The sequence below is a fragment of the Egretta garzetta genome, unplaced genomic scaffold (assembly GCF_000687185.1).
Source record: "Egretta garzetta isolate BGI_Z169 unplaced genomic scaffold, ASM68718v1 scaffold56, whole genome shotgun sequence".
Lineage (NCBI taxonomy): Eukaryota > Metazoa > Chordata > Aves > Pelecaniformes > Ardeidae > Egretta > Egretta garzetta.
Genome location: NW_009260182.1, coordinates 1312592 through 1330890, shown reverse-complemented (window position 1 = coordinate 1330890; position 18299 = coordinate 1312592). Strand labels below are relative to the sequence as shown.

Here is an 18299-nt window from a genome sequence, read left to right as displayed (position 1 = left end):
GTTGTTTTATAGAACACTTACGTTTCAAAAACACAGGTAATTGAAACACAACAGTAACAGCACATAACCCAGTGAAGGTGATTTAAATATTACATTATGATAACATCTTCTACAAAAGAAGCTGAGCTACAGTTATGTAATGTTCAGCCTTCTCCCATCAAAGCAACCCCCAGCTGTATGCAATGCTAACTCCAGTAAGGAAATTGGACCCCAGAATTTCCCATTGTCTAATCAGAAGCGAGAGATCTGCTGATCCTTAGTCAGAATTGGGAAAGTCATATTTGCCTTTGCCCATGAAAGGTTTGAGGTTCAGCCATTGGTTTGCGTACCTGAGTTATACTTTGCCTTTATCAAAAGAACTAACAGAGCAGCAATAAAAAATAAACCATATTTTGTTGTCTTATGCTGATTGAAAAAACAGACTGTCCTTTATATCTTAGATAATGAAAGACACTGAGGGTTAAAAAAAATCAATTTCCAAGAAAATATCCTTTTCTTTCTTTCCATTTAACATCTAAAATTCCTTTTGTTGAATACAAAGCTGTCAAATTTGATTTTCAGAAGCATCCTCATCATTAGTGGATTTCTGTTCCTTTCTGTTTTTAAAGGGTGGCTGCTAGTGTTAAAACTCGAGTTTTTTGGGCACCTCCCATGAGAATTCATTTCTTCCAAAGTGACCATAACAAGCAGTCTTCTGGTAAATGGGCTTTTTTAGGTCCAAATCCCTGTGTGTATAATAAAAAGAAGAGAAAATTCTTCACATTAAGATACTTCCTGATAGCTACCATTAAAAACCTGATGTTGATATCCATTTCATGCCCTTAGACAAGAAAATATATTCTGGAGATGCAAGCATACCAGAGAAAATGTCCAATGGAGAACCATAAAAGTGACAACAAAACTTAAATGTGAAGTACTTTAGGGCTATAGGAAAAGCCCTTATTACTGAGCATTATTAATTTTAATGGAAAAGATGAAATAACTTTCAATTCCTTTTGTATAACAAAACATCTTTTTTCACAGCAAAGTAACTTAAGATTCATGGAACATAAAAGTTATTTTATTTCGTTTGAATTCTACATACTCTATAGGTCAAATGCCGAAAGTATATGCTTCATATGAGCATACAAGTGTATGCTCAACTTGGAAAGTACATCTGTTATCTTAAAAGATACACTAGTAGTAGATCCATAAAAAGTAGCAACTGTGAAGAGTGACAGAATGAGAGGAAGTCTCTTTTGTAGTGCATGGAACAACCCCTTGCTAGTTCAAGAGGCTGACTCTTACATTGTAACATCTAATGGTTTTGCAAGAAATAATTTCTAGGATGTGATCACCAAGATAATTTCCTTTTTGTGTGTTTCTATACCTGACAATGACTCCAGGCCGAAGATCAAAGTTTTTGTGCACAATGTCCAGCAGCTCTTTCTCTGTTTTTTGGGAAGTTCCATAAGTGAACAGTGAAATAGATAGTGGATGAGCTACCCCAATGGCATAAGAAACCTATGGCAAAAAAGACACCATAGTTAGCAAATAAACACAGCACCTCGGTACGCAACAGAAGAAAGCATTCGTGAATCATCTTAGCAAAACTAAGGGCTCTCCTTCACTTCCCGTATTTGTGCAATCTGTATTTGTAGAAAAAAAGAGAAAACTTTGAAAATGCTGAGGTCTCTGATAACTTTCTTCTCCGTTATCCAGTCACCCCATGCTCATTTCCAAGAGAGTAAGTGTTAGAGGGTTGACGGCTCAATAAATGTCCAGAAAAACGGCCAATAAAATGAAAGGTAAATTGAAAGTTCCAGCTTTAAGAAGCTGAGAGACTATTAGTGACACTACAATGGTCTTGGACCAAGCACATCAATGTCTTCCTTTCTTCAATCCCAAGCCATTGCCAAGACTGCTTCTACTACAGTGTCTCGTATGATGTGTATTCAAGGTAAAGCTGAAAAGGAAAAACCTTTCTGAGAAAAACAACATTCATAGCAAACCGTACCTGAACCAGAACACGGCGACAGAGCCCAGCTTTCACAAGAGACTTGGCCACCCAACGGGCTGCGTACGCAGCTGATCGGTCCACCTTCGTGTAGTCTTTGCCAGAAAACGCACCACCTCCATGGGCTCCCCAGCCACCGTAAGTATCTACAATGATCTTTCGACCAGTTACACCAGCATCACCCTGAATCAGTAAAATAATTTGTCCATTTTACAATCCATTTTAATATAAGTCTCAAACAAGGCTATGCATCCCTCAGAAGACTACAATAACACTGAAGTAAGATCACCGCATATGGATTGCTGTGGGGTAGCTGAAGGAATGAACCTGTCTCATCAAGCTACAATAGTGGCTATAAATGTTTTTTAAAGCCAGATTCATGAGACAAGCCGTTCAACAAATAGTGTTTGGTAGTCAAGGACGCAGGCTTGCACCCACGTAACTAGAACATGCAGTGCCTGTTTCAGAAGTAAATATTCCAGACAATATGGAATCTTTGGTTTAAAAGTTACCTATCTACCACATCCAAACTGAATACAGAATACTGCTAACAAACTATGTGCCATATAGGAACCCCTGAGAAATTTTACACTATTAAAAAAATATATGTATCAGGCTTTTATATCTTTTCATCAAAATCTGAAGTTTTTGAATACTAAATAGTAGATGTCTGGTTTGTATTTACTTTTTTGTATGTCAACGCTACCTTATACACCGTTACATGGAGGCTGGCACCCAACACTTCCAGGGCAGTATCATTACAGAGTGCCATACAAATATGTACTAAAAACATGTTTCCAACCTCAAAATATTAATAATATAATTTAAACTATACACAACAGGTATCAAACAGTAGGTAGTTACAGGTGATTGGGAAAGAAGGATTGCTTCTTTCTAAGAACAGATGCTTATAGATGAATATTCTAAAATATTAAATCAGGAAGCGCAGACAACCTTCTAGCTGCCCACACAGCTGTCCTGATTGCCCCTCACAAGTATTTGATATTTTGATTTGATCTTGGTTAGCTGATCAGTACCTGACTAATTGTTTGAGCCCCAAATTTACTGAATGCTTAAGCTTCCTGCTTGAATGGAAACATGGTCAAATTTGAAATTCAGTCTCAATCTGTGCAGGCAAATTCTTTGTCTACAGAATATCATAAATTCTGTAGTAAAATTCAACTGCTGGAATGTTTGCACAGTAAATGCAAGTGGAGAATCAAAGTTTTTCTTAGAAAGACTGTGGATATACAAAGAAAAAAACCTTTGGCACTGTTTGTTCCATTCTGCTAAAAAAGCAGCATGATGTAAATCTGAATTGCAGGCAGCTGAGGTTGTCTAAAGGATCATGTCCTCCTGGGGTTCTTCTGCCTGACTCAAACCTTAATTTCTCATGGCAGAGATAGTTGCAATGAGAACACCTTGTGTGCCATCATGACTTGACTGCAGAACTGAGTGAGAGGAAGAAAGATGGACAGGTGAAAGGAAAAAACCACCCTTCATTTAAAAGGTGCTGAAAGAGCACAAATGTATTTGTAAAGTGCGTGGACATCACTTTTGTGACGAGCTGTAATGTCCTCACAGTACCAGTGGGTGTTGCTGTTGGGAAAATGGTGATAGCAGCAAAACTGCTAATTTTGCCATAGCCAGAATTCAAGGTACCATTGTGCTCAAAAACATAAGGTGAAAGTCCCGAGTGAAATACATGTGTCTTCCTTAGATGAACTGAGCTGGAGATTAAGACAGCCTTCCATAGCTAGCTTTGTTAAAAATAAAACAGAGTACTACTCTTATGAAAAATTATCAGAGAGTTCAAGACATAAAAGACAAGGAAAGAAATAGTTATTTTCTGGTTGCTGCAATGCTATTGTAAATTGCACAAGCGATGATAGCAGAGGTAAGGCCATGGACACACAGGCAGATTGACCCATACTAAGTAAACCTCCCAGGTTTAAAAAGCTGCAAACATACACTGCAACGTGCCTGTGTTTGTATGTGCAAACATAAGCAATACGGTTTCACCGCAAGAGTAGAAAAGGTATTCACGGTTGGCTTACCAAATGTAATTATACTGCATTTTTAAATGGGTGTAGTTCAGTGCACACCTGAAAGATTTACATTTTTAACGGGTGCAGTTCAGTGCACACCTCAAAATTTTCATATGTGTAGCCTTCGTTTTGCATGTAGCTATGATTGCTGCATTGGTTCATTTGCTCCAAGTTACAGCTCAAGTTTGCCTCTCCACTTTCCATAGTCTAGGATGTCAATGATACACAAAATTACAGTGATACAACCAATTCAACTACACAGAGATACATTTTTCGTATAATCATTCTTATCATGATTAATCTCAACACTTTCCTACCTGTCCCATGGCACTAATGTAAAAAAGACATAGCACCTGAGAAATAATTCTGGAAAATTCCAGTAAATGAATGAATTTGAACAGCAAAGGAAAGCAATATCTACTTGGATTTGTTGTAAAATTGGACCTAATTTCAGGAAGGAGCTTTGAAATTTTGCTGTGATAGTTCTGAAGGGAACTGAAAACTGAAACATCAGGAATCATGAATTTGCTTTCAAAAACTAAATCTCAGAAGTCCTAATGCTACAGAGAGTGGAAGTTCTGCCTGACTTTTGTGAGTGCAGGATAAAATTATAAATGCCAGCTCCTGCATTGCCTAGATAAAGCAAAAGCTACATTTATTTTCTCACCAGGAGAAGCCTATCAGGGGCTGATTTTCAGAACAGAGGAACACCTTCAGCTCTCATTGGTGTCAGGCAGAACAGTGCAAGCTATACAGATCAGAAAAACAGGTTCATTGTAAGAGAAGTAAACCTTCTGTTGTCCCTCTCTCTGTAAGGCATGCTTTCCATGAGAAAGGATTGCATGCCTCACTCGGTGCTAGACACAGAGGCTTTGAGGAAACCCAGAGTTGGGCTGTACATTCCACATGCAATGTAAGACTCAGCTCCACTTGCCTGCCTAGTCACCACGTATGTATGATATAACCATGACCTCACAGGTTACTTTGGAATACAGCACATGAAACCCTGGGTGCTTCTCCCACCTCCAGCTTCCACTATACAGCCTGCTTCTCACACCTTAGGACAGGCATGCCAAACAGCTGAGCATTTCTTTTAAGACAACACCCAATGAGAAAGGCCAGCTGATAAAAGCACTAAAATAATACAACACAAACCTGAGGCCCTCCAATAACAAAACGTCCACTAGGTTGAAGGTGATAAATAGTTTTCTCATCCAAGTATTTTGCAGGGACAACAGCTTGAATGACACGATCCTTCAGGGTTCTGCGCATATTCTCCAGAGAAATGGTTTCATCATGCTGCACAGATATCACAATGGTGTGAACACGCACTGGGATGACCGCTCCATTCTCCTGGGTGTATTGAACCGTGACCTGAATAGAACAGGGAGAGGGAGGAAGAAAAAACCAAAGTTGCTATAAAATGTATTACTGGTCTACATCAAATGACATGCTATGCTATTCCAAGAGCATATTTGTAGCAAAATGTCAATGCTGACATAATGATCACTGCTGACGTTGCCAAGGTATGAGAGAAGAAGCCTACTTTCTCATTCTTTGTTCTTGCAGTGGTGAGAAAAAAAAAAAAAAAAAAAAAAAAAAAAAAAAAAAGAGATCCAATATGGACAATCTCATTTCCTATGAAATTGTCCAAAATGCATCTTTTGGTTGGGATTTCCAGCTAAACTGCCAGGCCTCAGAAATCTACATTCTCAGTGCATCTTCAAAAAGGCCAGCCCGAATCCCTAAATACAAATAAATCCTTTGAATTTCCCATCACTTCCCGAATGAGCACAGACCGCTTAGGTCTGAAGGGTTAAATGTTTCTTGCCTGGTAGGTGGTGAAGTGCTCCTAGCACTCTGATACACATAAACCATTTTCCAACTGTCAAGGAGACAGTATCATAAGCAGTTGAAATGCTTTATCTGCTACTTGTAGGTTATCCTGATACTCTGAACACCATCAGTTGCTGTCTTTAAAAATATTTAAGATTTCTGGAAAAGAGAAAGTGGTAGTTTTAAACTATCTGTACTATCCATAAGCGACTGGAATGCCCTTTTGTTAGTAGAACAGAAAAAAAAAGAAGGAACAAAATTAGTATTTACCTGTGTTTTAGAGTCAGGCCTCAGCCAAGGAAGTTCTCCATTACGCCTCAGCTCTGCTAACCTGGCATTCAGTTTATGAGCAAGAATAATTGTGAGAGGCATACATTCTTCTGTCTCATCTGTTGCATAACCAAACATCAAACCCTACAGGAGGAGGAGAGACACTTCAATCACTGTTAAAAGCACCACAACCAAAGGCAATGAGATTTCATCTGAAGCAAAGCATAAACAGTACCCTCAGGTATATTTTCTACTATTTTACATTACAGTCCAAGAAACTTAGATCAGGCTCCAACATGTTATAGTGCAATGAGAAACAAACCACGTTCCTAGAATTTTTCACTGAAAGCCTGAAGATTTACATATTGAGCTGGAAACCTGGACAGAAACAGAAACATTTCTGAAAAAAACAAAAAAAATCAGGTTCTTTCATATGAAAAAAAAAAAAAATCTGTTTGACCAAAACAATTTCAGGACTGTTCTGCCATAGGAAAGGTGTTATCACTAGCCTGGACAGGCTGCAGAATCTTTGATGTATGAATACAGACACACGTATACTGCAGATCACACCTGACATTTCAGTGGAATGGGATTTGAATACTGCGTTAAGGATGTACCATTCAACAGTTTAAGGCACCCATCTCAGATTTGCAGTGCCACACACTTCTAGTCACAGCTTCTAGTGTTATTCAAGCATGTTCCCTGCATCAGATCATTATTTGTTAAATAGAGTTAGCAGCATTTTCTTCCTCCTTATGTCGTGATACAAAAAACAAAAACCAAAAAATTTAAGACAGGGAGGTACTTTGATACAATGGGAAGGGAGGCCATCAAAGTGCCAAAGGAAGTCAGATATCATTTCATCTTATGTAGCATTATGTTCCCATGACAGCATAAAAGCATTTTAATTTAGTACTCAAGGGTTTTTTGAACAATATTAACTTGGTTCCTGGACTCTGATATCTCTACTTATGGTTCTCAACAGCATTGTTATAAACTAGATATTACTACTAATGATAACTACTGTAAATGTTAAACTCACTCATACTGGCATCAGTCACATTACGGAATTTTTATGTTAGCATCTTTCCCTTGGGAACACACCATAATTACCTACATGTGGTATTTAGCTCATAGAAATGCAGCTTGGACAGCCTTAATTATGTGGAACACCTATTACAATAGCTGCCTCTGGGAAATAAGTGAGAATTGAAAGTACTCTGGCATATTTACCTTCATTGTACTAATGCTACAGACAGTTGAAACCACCTAATTTTTTGCTGTGTAAAATCTCAAGACCTCTGTGAAAGCAAAAAGATCCTTTGTTTATTCCATCTTACAAGACAAGTCTGGCTGCAAGATGAATGGTCTACTGAATCTAAAGCTGCTCAACAAAAACATGAAATACATAAGCAAAAAACCTTTGCTAAGTTCTAAAGGACACATCCTCAGCTACTAAAACTGCCAGAGCTCTCTTGACTTGCACAGAGTGCTATAACAAACACCAGGCAAAAGTCTGCCCTCAAAGAATTCCAACTGTTTTAATAAAAATATGGGTTTTATTCTGGGCTAGCCCAAGGTGGAAGTGTGGAAATCTTCACATGGGTCTTGATTCAGAAAATAGGGCAACGAGAAGGGGTAAACTTTCCATTCAAATAGCTTTGATGTTTTAGATGTGATGTCATGCCTACCTGATCTCCAGCACCAACATCCTCTTCATCCCTGTGTAGATGAACACCTTGGGCAATATCAGGTGACTGCTGTTCCAGTGCCACTAAAACATTACAAGTCTTGTAGTCAAAGCCTATTTGGAAAAAAGAATAGCAGCAAATTAGCTTTTTCTGTCACAATTAAGGAAAGTAACATGGAACCATATGACAGAATTTTCATTCTGAAGGATACCGCCTTCAGAACTCGCAACCTAAATGCTATTTTTACTTAATTTCTTGGTCAATACAACCTTTCTTGCTTGTTACTGCTTGTTTTCTCTTGCATTGGCACCCTGTACCAAGCCAATTCAGATTATGAATTGTTAAGTGCAGAAAACTAGTGAAAAAAATTAAATAATCAGCCTCTCCCAAATAAATAGTATTTAAAACCTCTACTGAAATTCCTAGGAGCTGATGTTTTCAGCAGCTGAAGACTTCGCTCTCTGATACATTATTTGTAATACATGCAAAGCAGTGTCAGTATCTAAATCTCTCGTGGGAGCTCTTGTGAGAATCATAGAGAAAAAACCAGATTCAAGTCTCACAGCAAATCTGGAAGCAGGAATTTACTTTACATGACTCTCAAAGACCAAAAGGAAGGTTTTAAAGAGAAATTGAAAGACTTACAGAATATCATGGCAAAATTTTCCACCTGTTCCTAGGTATATTAATAGTAACTTGCTTCTCTCCAAATCCAACCATCCCTAGAAATGTAGCTACCGGGAACTGCTGACCAAACTCACATTCAGCCAATACAACATATATACACTTCCATATGCATATGATCCATTTGAAGAATGCTCATCGCCCTCTTTTAAGTAGGCTATGTAGAAAAAAAAAAATTTATTTCTTTGTGCAATTGTTTTAGATTTTTGTTTTACTTCTGCATAGAAATTGTTTTCTACTGGGTCACTGCATAGCTCCTTATCATTTTTGGCAGTTAAGATAAAAAGGAGACTTATGACCCGCTAGATCTGTCAGCATTTTCTGAAAGCACTGCTTTTACATGATGGTGGAAATAACATGCAGATGTGCTTCTATAATATTCTCCCACCAAAATTTCCCTGTAAATGCAATAGCAATTAAGGGACTGCAGGAAACAACTTGTTTTAACCAAAAGCTCTTAGAAAATACACTTTACTGTAACTATACTTGGAATATTTGTAATGTATAAACAGATACATGGCAAATCAGAGAGTGAAATGTGTCTGGCATATAAAGCATTTTGTCTTTTTTATCATTTGTACATTATACAAACCAGATTTGGACTGGAAACTCCTCAGTGTAGGAGGAGTTGTTCAGAGATAACAGAGAACCTTGCACAGTGAGAACCTGCTTTACAACTGGGAATTCTCAATGCTACCACAGAATCCATGTATAATGGTATAACGAAATGAACTAGGTTTCTTCTTCCCTCTCTTTCGCACCAAGATGCATCAATTGGCTTGCCAAGTGAATAACTGAGATTCGAGTTCTCACAGGTTTGGAGGAATGGTAGATTCTGTGGCTTAAGCTACAGTTAACTATTCTGGCCTAATACCAGGCCAGTTCAAAGTATATTCTGCCTACTTCCTTTCAGTTTTAACTAATATATGATGGTATTTCTACTTGCTGGGATAAATCCAGAAAGTGTATCACACAGCACCACATAAGCAGCTTTCACACAGGCTATTCAGTTTTCATCAGGCTTGCTAAAGCCCATACATGGAACTGGTGACAGACCTGTTTTTGCAGTTGCCTATTGCTTGCTCTTCAAAGATTTCATGAGTTTTTCCACCAACCTTTAGCTGAATCATCATAGCCAATATGTCTAATTGCATCTCGGACAACTCGTTGATAATCCACAATAGCACGAGATGTGATCTCCCCACAGAGCAACACCATTCCTGTCTTACATACTGTCTCTGAAAAGAGATGAAACCAGGATTACAACAGCAGAATAACCCAGCCCACTAAAACAAATAACTATGTGATTATGGTGATTTTGAGACATCTACTGGGTATATACAGTGTAAGTCCTTTCTACCCATATTTTTAGCAGTATTAGCTCCTTCTACAACAAATTATTTTCCTATTCAATGTATGTCTGGAAGCAAGGAAAGGACTAATATGTCCAATTTACAGATGGGAAAGCCAAAACACTAAGCATGATCCAGTGATAGGCACAGATTTAGGGAAATGTAGCATTAAGCTGTGATTTCTAAATCCACTTAATCCTTAATCACTCTAAGATACGTACTGAGATTAAATAAAACTCATCAGTGATCAACTATTTTGAAAACTTGCCTCCAGTCCCAGGTGGAAGAATCTGAAGATGGGATTTAGTTACATAATACACGAATTGGGGCAATGACCTGAGGGTTGATGGTACAACTCTTTCTCAAGAGATTTCAAAAAACAAGCAGTTATGGGGACTTGGAGTGAAAAATCAGTACTTTATTGAATATAGTAAATGAACTTTTCAACAAAACATCCAAATGTTATTTCAAAAATCAATTGTAATGAAGCCCAATCTGTTCCTTCCAGGAAAATTCAGTCCACACACAGAAATAACTACCCTACAGCCTGCTTAGGCTTCAGTTTTTATAAATCTTTTACTGTTTCTTCTCGTCTCTCCTTCTCTTGAAGACTGTAATTCTTATGTAATTTTTTGAGAGTAAAATGAGTTAGCAGATGATAGCATCAACCTCTATGCAAACATAATAAAAAAAGAACGGTGAATGATGATGACTTAAAGCAAAGCAGCAAACAACTTACCACAAGCAACCTTGGCATTTGGGTCCTGTTTGAGATGGGCGTCTAGTACAGCATCACTGATTTGATCACAGATTTTATCTGCAAGGCATCAAAGTTGTGATTCAAAACCATAGCACTGAATACAAAACATGGACTGTTTGCATCACTTTGAATAGGTAGGCGTTTCAGCAAGGAATTCTTTTATTGCGTACTACTGGAGTATTTAAGCTAACTAAATAGAAAGACATATGAAATATCCTGCAAGCAAAACCAGTAGGTACAATGGGGAATTTACTTACTGGTGCAAACTAATACTGACTATAACTTTACACGTAGTTTTCTGCACTTAAGTGTGAAACAAGTATGTTACACATGGAATTACCTGAGAGGCTGAGGCTTTACTCCCAGCCTTCTCCTCTAACACCACAAACCAACGCAGCATGCACTCCACATCAGTGGTATTCTAACATGAAGGTGATATTCCACTACCAACTTCCATCTCCCTAACAGAAAGATAGAACGGACCAGAACACCACTTCTGGTAAACCCTGCACAGCGCAAAGCTGTTTCAGGTTTGCTTCTTCTTACTGCTTCCTACCATCCTGCAATACCGTCTTCTAATGATCCTTGCAACCCACCTGAGACAGGGGAGCGAGCAGCGCGTGCAGAAGCAAGGGGTTACCAACTGGGTAAATCTTGAGTATATCTCCAGTTACTTCCCAAACACGAAGGTTTCAGCTCAGGTTTATCAGAGTAGTCTTTTCTCTTTTTCTTTCTTTTCTTTCTTACCTTTTTAAACAAATCATGTGGCTAATCTAATGAACACAAAAGGGCAGCACCCATAACAATGCCTTCCACATGAAAACAGTATTTTTTCTCATATATTTTAGTTTTATTGATTTATGTTAAAACTGTCTAATATTGCATATTATGTTTACATGTTGCCATAACATGCTGCGTGGCAAAATAAATTAATCTCCTGCCTTGCCATTTGCAAGACAATCGGTTGGAAAGCAAGATTTTGTAAGAGTATGTCATTAGAGACTTTTAATCCATTTAACCTCAAGTCAAAATAAACTCTCATTTATTTTCATGAGGAAGGTGTACATTTAGCTAAGAGGGACAAATCAAAGACTAGAGAACTAATATGATTCTGACACTCTTATCTCCCGTATTAACCACTTCAACACAAAAAGAACAAACACAAAAGACAATTAGCCAATGTAGGCTGCATTGGAACTTTCTGCCTTGCAAGAACTGTACATGGATTACTAAATTTGGGACAATTATTACCAAACAGGAATCAGACACCATTCTTGCAATTTAGTTAGAAGTCCAAATGAACCTTGTTTAGCAAGACTGGGGACAAAGGTGGCAGGAGTGATTAAAATGTATCTCTGCTTGCTCTCTTCAAAGTTTCCATTTTTATAAGGAAATGTAGCCGTATTTTCAAGCATAAAAGCAAACATTATTGACAAAAATATGTAATTTTTTATTACCTGCGTGCGACAACAGAGCAACTGGTATAGCATGACCTTCTCAGTGTAGGTCCAATGCCCTGCAGTAAACTGCTAGTGACTGGGACTGCTTTGTAGTCTTTTTGTCACCACCCAGATTTTCTATGCCAGGAACAACCTTTATCCCTGTCCTTGTTCCACATGAAACATGTCTCACTTGCATTAGATACCAGTGTCCCATGTTTGCCTAAGTTCCCTATAAGTGTCTAATATCCCGGTATGTGCCATACCGGGATATTAGATGCATTCTTTCCAAAACATTGAAGAAAAGTACAGGTCATACCATATGTCTAATTCATCCTCATTTTTCCTTGTGGCAGCTCTCTGGTACAAAGAACCTTATGTTGGTTTTGCATGCTGTGGTTGAAATTAATTTATAAACTAAAACTTTCATTAAATGTTTCAAGGGAGCATTAGCCATAGTAGTCAGTGAAATCAGTAAGTGAAGATTTAATCGGATGTTTTTATGGTTTTGGGGTTTTTAAATTAACTGTATCATTAGTATCTACTGTATTTCATGGATATTGGTAGGTAGAAAAGCATGTCTTTCACTTCCCTCTCAGAGAAATAACACAGAAAACATTCATGAACAAAAACCATAGTCCACATTTACAGAAGGGGAGAGTTTGTCTTACAAACTGTCACCCTGAAAAGACCATGATGGAAAACCAGATGAACAGTCATCCATAGAAATGAAATTATCTCCATAGAATAGCATTAGTGAGACTACTACAGAAATAGTAGACTTTGGTGGTGGTATTCCAAAGATGATGCTAAGAAGCTGCAGGAAGGTTTAGGACAGACTGAGGAGAATGTCCCAAAATCAGAAAAGTGTATCTTAAGAGGGTGAAATCAATCAAGCTCGGTCCAGTTTTATAAGACTGAACAAAAGGCAACCTACCAGAGGAAATCCTAATAGGCATTGGGTTCACTGTCTCTAAAAACCTACAGAAAATATGCTGAGAGAAATGTTTTTGTCTGATGGGAAATGATGTAACTACCTTTGATAGCTGGGAATTAAAGAGAGACAGATAAAGACTCAAAAAGGAAAATCTTAAAAGGGTGAGAGCCATTGAAACCATTCATCTAGATATATACAGGATTCCTTGTTCCTTCAAATCTCTAGATTAAAATTTGATATCTTTTTAAAAGGTATGAATGAAATTCAACCATCATTTACTAGCATGTTTGTTTGAAGAATTCTTGCATGAAATATTATTGCCTGTGCAGGAAAGTCAGACCAAACTATATATTAGAGGTCCCTTGTGGTCTTTAAAATCTATGTGAGAATTTAATCAATTAAAATAATAAATTAGAAAAATTTAATCTTCTATGCTGATAGCATACCTTTAGATTAAAATAAGCTGAGACAAATCAGTTTGACAATTCATGCCATATCTGATCGTTGGTGCAACAGCCAACAGTTCTGGTGCAACTAGATCCAAATACAGATACAGATATATATCTATCAAGACTGGAAAGAGAAATCTGGCTGGATGATTGCCTGATTAATGCATGAAATCAAAGGCATGTCTATTAGTAAAGGTCTCTGGTGTAAAATAAAACCAGGCATTCTATTTTTAGCAATGCTTAGCAGGCTTTGTGCACCCTTCATTCTGTTATTTAAATTTCTCATCTCAACCATCCCATTTCTCTTAATAGCTGCTATACGTGACAGGATATGTTTGTCCACTATGTCCTTCCTTTTTTTTTCCTCCCTTCTTTTTTTGGAAATAGAGAAAGTATAATGGACCACCCCATTAAAATGATGTAGTAGGTATTCAGTTTGTGCATACCTTCATGTAGTGAACTACCACCCAATAGGATTAATATTACAGGATTTCTTGACTGAGCAGGAAAGTATTAGATAACCATGCATTCTTTTCGTGAAATCAAATCATCCTAGAGACCCTGCCTGGTGGCAGAGATGTCGATTAGCTGCAAACCAACTCTTGCTAACTATAAAAGGAATGAATTAATCTCGGGGAGCTGATGATAAACCCTACTCAAATGCCCAGTAGTCAAATGAAGAAGGCATTCAACAACAAAAGTCTTCTCGAATAATTAAAAGGAGCTTCACAGTTTTCCAGGTAGTTGGCCATGAGTTTGTCACATCAATCTAGACTATGTAAAAGCCTAACACAAGCTGTGACATCTGCAAGTTCTCAGGACCTTGCCAAGAATTCAGTTCCACGGATTCACCATATACACACACACAAATCTATGAACAGCAGCAACAACTCAAAATTTAATTCAAAAAAGCTCCACCCTTTGAAGCACAACAGGTACAACCACACTTCTGGCTTTGATGCTGTAGTAAATATAATAAACATTGAACATTTCAAAAGGTATGGTTGATTTCCTTAAAAACTGTGATCATCAAAATAATATTCAGTATTTGTAATGATACATTATTTATATCAACAGAAAAAATAATTTTAAACTAGAATGTGAGATTATATATTCAAAATATATTCTCATTTTTCTAGTAAAACATTAAAACCATCAAGAAACACAGATACTTATCATGAACACTTCATCAAAAAATAAGCTTTCCACCAAAAATGTTTCACTAGAAATACTCTGAACAGCTGAATTGTGCTGTATTACATTTTTTCCTATTTAAAAGACTCTTGAGGAGTGCTGACTGACAGCTGCAGTGGTACTTCAATATTAACACTGTGCCATTTGCATATCTTGTACATCTGTTTACTGAAGTACTATGTATATTGTTAGGTATATGCAATGTTGTATATTGTTAAATATATATAATGTAAGACATGCAAGCACCAACTTGCTGCAAAAATCTACATTTTCTGGTTTTGGTTTTTTTCTTTTGTGATTTTTTTTCTGTGAATATCCAGAAGATAAACACATGCTTTTAATGTGGTTGAAAATCTGAGGGTGCTTTTAGCAGATGTTTTCTCTGACATTGTTAAAGACATTCCTTGATACTTACTGGAAAACTGAATGACATTCTGTTTGCAGGCAATTCCACCTGAAGTCACACCAGATAGGGGAAGGAATTAATCCTAAGTTGTTTGGCACCTGTAAGACATTGTGGGTCAGAGAAACACACAATGCCTTTCAAAGCACAGTGAAACCATTGTGCAGCACAGACAGACACTACTGAACACAGCAAAATGGAGCAGTGACAAAAACTAGCTATCTAAAAAAAAAAAAAAATCTTTCTCTTCCCCAGGCTGCTATCTATGTGCTTGTATTGTATTGAAATGAAGAAGTCACTTGTAAGTCTTCAGAGAGTTTAGAATTTACCCCACTAAAGGCCAAGATTACAGACCTTCTGGAAGGAAGTCCTAAATTGTATACCCAAGTGATTTTGAAGAATTTGGATGGGATAAACAGAGGTTTCTATGAAGTCTTTGGGGAGCATAGGTAATACCTGTACATTAATTATTGCCAGCTATTACTTGCTTCTGTGGAATTTGGGCTTCTTAGTGACACGCTACTCGCAGGCATTGCACAGGTATAAGGCTGTACACCCAAATAAATAAGCATGTAATTTCTCCTGCTTTGTTTATTAAGAAGGAAGTCTCCATTAAAACATTCAATAGTCAGCTAATATAATCAGAACAATTCAAATTTCCACCAGACAAAGATCTGGTTCAGGATCTTTACTTCACATAATGCCCTCTAGCAAAATTATACTATCACATACAGAAGAGAAATAATCAAGAACACACAAATTATCCATTTGGTATCAAACAGAGGAACTCAAAACTCACAATAAAATTATAGTGCTACAGATAATGTCAGAAGCCCAACTACAGCCTCAGACACCAGGACCCTTTTAAGAAACAGTCGAGATTTTCCTGGATGATAAAAACCTAACGGCATGTCTACACCTCTCATGTAAAACCACGGACAGGGAAAAGGGGTGCTGGCCAGGATGTAAGGGTGATCAGTGTGCTGTCAGAAACTAGAGCTATCACTGAGACGATTAAAACCTATTGTGGGGCTGTGTTCAGGAACAAGAATTTGCAGGACCACCCAGAGTTACTTACTGTCAACCTGTCCTCCCTTGATCCGGAAAATACAGATCTTTCCTTTGTCATAGGTGTTTGGGTTTTCAGTACCCTACATGAAGACCTAGGCTGTTTAAGAAGGTATAAGCATCACAGTCTTGAAAATGTCTGAGTAAATCTCAGCTTTCCACTCCCTCTACAATAAGACCCTTGGGTTCCCACTTTGCGTCTCACTGTAACCCGGAGATCTGGGAACCCCTGCCGGATGGGAGGCCCTACACAAATCTAACCAGCAGTATCGTTGGTTCTCAAAGGCCAGTATTTCAGCATAGGAGGGAAATAATGCTCACAGGGCTTAAAAGAAGGCCTCCTGATGCCAACAGAGTTTTTGGAAGTAAAGAAGAATGTGTGAATAGAAAAAAAGTGTGAATAAGAACTGAAAAATAGGCCAAATTCGAAAACAAGAAACAAGACAAAAGAGAATTGGTAAAGGACAGAAACCAAGGGACAAAGCTAAACATGGGGACTCAGTTGAACTCTTCCTGTTCTGAGGCTTATCTACTATTGCCCCAGGGGGATTAAAAATAATGACTAGAGTAGCATAAATTGTTACCTCTCATCTTTGGAAATACCACCATCAATTTAAAATTACCATATTGTATAATGTTATTCTTCCTGTTGAAATTACATTGCGCTACAGACGCTAGATGTAATTATATATAAATTTGGGACAGGACCTATGTCCCAAGGACCAAACGTCGTTGTCATTTTCCAATTGTGTTACATCAGAAAGAACCCCAACTGGCTTAACTTGATGTAGCTGCCTTGACATTGACAGAGATGTACTCAATTGCATCAGCCATGGATTTGATCTGCAGTAATAAATTAATATTGTAGAAGAGTACCACAATTATAGACATAAAATTCTTGTCACTGACCTTTTTATTCTCTGCTGTGTCATTCCACCCGTTTATGATTTACTCACATAACACGAGTACAGACCTGAAAAAGCCTTATTATCGCAAAAGGCGCAGGACGCCAAACTGGCTTCTAAAATAAATACACTTTTCAGGACATCAAACAGTCTATTGTCCCCTGGCCTCATTTGGGGGAAGACTTGCTGTTGACATAAGGTACATATTTATGGTGGATGAACATTTGTTTTCAATAAAATTGAACTAAGCTCTGCTGACCATACATAAAGTTTAGCAAATAACTGTCCACTATTTGCTTAAGAATTCTATATATTGCATCAGATGATGGAATGGGGGGAAAAAATCAGCAACTTTGCCATGTACAGCTGCTGGGACCATTGATTTTCAAAACCTTTAAAATAGCCTGCTTAGAGATATTCCTGTCATGGGTGACAGTTTAGAGCATAGTATATATGCAGGACAGTTATGCAGGGCCCATAAAGACATGGAACTTGAGAAGCAAGCTATGCATTCTTATCCATATGTGAAACTTGAGACTATCAGAGATACAGTAGTGTCTCCACAGTGATACTGGAAGAAATTCAGATGAAAGGGAAGCAGCAGCAACCATAAACCCCACTGCCCTCCTCAGTGTAACACACCCCCTGCAACACATGTGAATTCCTGTTGGAAGCACTCAAGTTATAGCGGTTCTATAGTCTATATGGACAAGGTCCAATAGAAATAAAGTAAAAAGCACCCTGTTAGAAATCACTTCTATAATAAAATTAATAGCAGATTAATTCTTCTTCAGGATTTTAAAACATTTTAAATGAAAATTTTTTTTTTTTTACACATTTGCCAGAGCTGGTTTCTTACCTGGATGTCCTTCTCCCACTGACTCTGATGTGAACATGAAAGCCCCTTCATCATCCAGCGTGAAATCACATAAACCATCCACTGGCCCATTCATGATTCCGATGCTGCTCCTGATGGATTATTATAAACAGTGGTTGAAGAGTTCTACCTTTAGTGCCTTCTCTTAAAGGAGACGTTCTTTATCAGCAGGACTATCGCTGTCTTCACTTATCGCCTCTTACACTAACTTGGATTTCAGTGTGTGAAGTCAGCATGTGCTTGCATCTGTGTACACATGCAAGGAGTATGCATGTGCCTGAAGTCTGTATCCCTACCTAGCCTGATCTGTCAGTCCCTGAGCTGCTCCTATATATGGAAAAGTGAAAGTGTCTAGATAATCATGTGAGGAAAATGGAAGAGCCCATTTCT

The 18299-nt window shown here is 37.8% G+C and overlaps 1 protein-coding gene across 1 annotated transcript; it reads right to left on the bottom strand.

Moving 5' to 3' along the window:
- Positions 1-622: 622 nt before the first annotated feature.
- Positions 623-18025, bottom strand: MAT1A (methionine adenosyltransferase 1A). Its single transcript, XM_009641949.2, has 9 exons — positions 17892-18025; positions 10617-10694; positions 9641-9763; positions 7842-7954; positions 6151-6294; positions 5200-5418; positions 1997-2179; positions 1370-1503; positions 623-725 (listed from the first exon to the last, which is right to left on the bottom strand). The coding sequence occupies exons 1-9, from the start codon at positions 17983-17985 to the stop codon at positions 623-625; spliced, it is 1191 nt and encodes a 396-aa protein (XP_009640244.1). The 5' UTR covers positions 17986-18025.
- Positions 18026-18299: the final 274 nt, after the last annotated feature.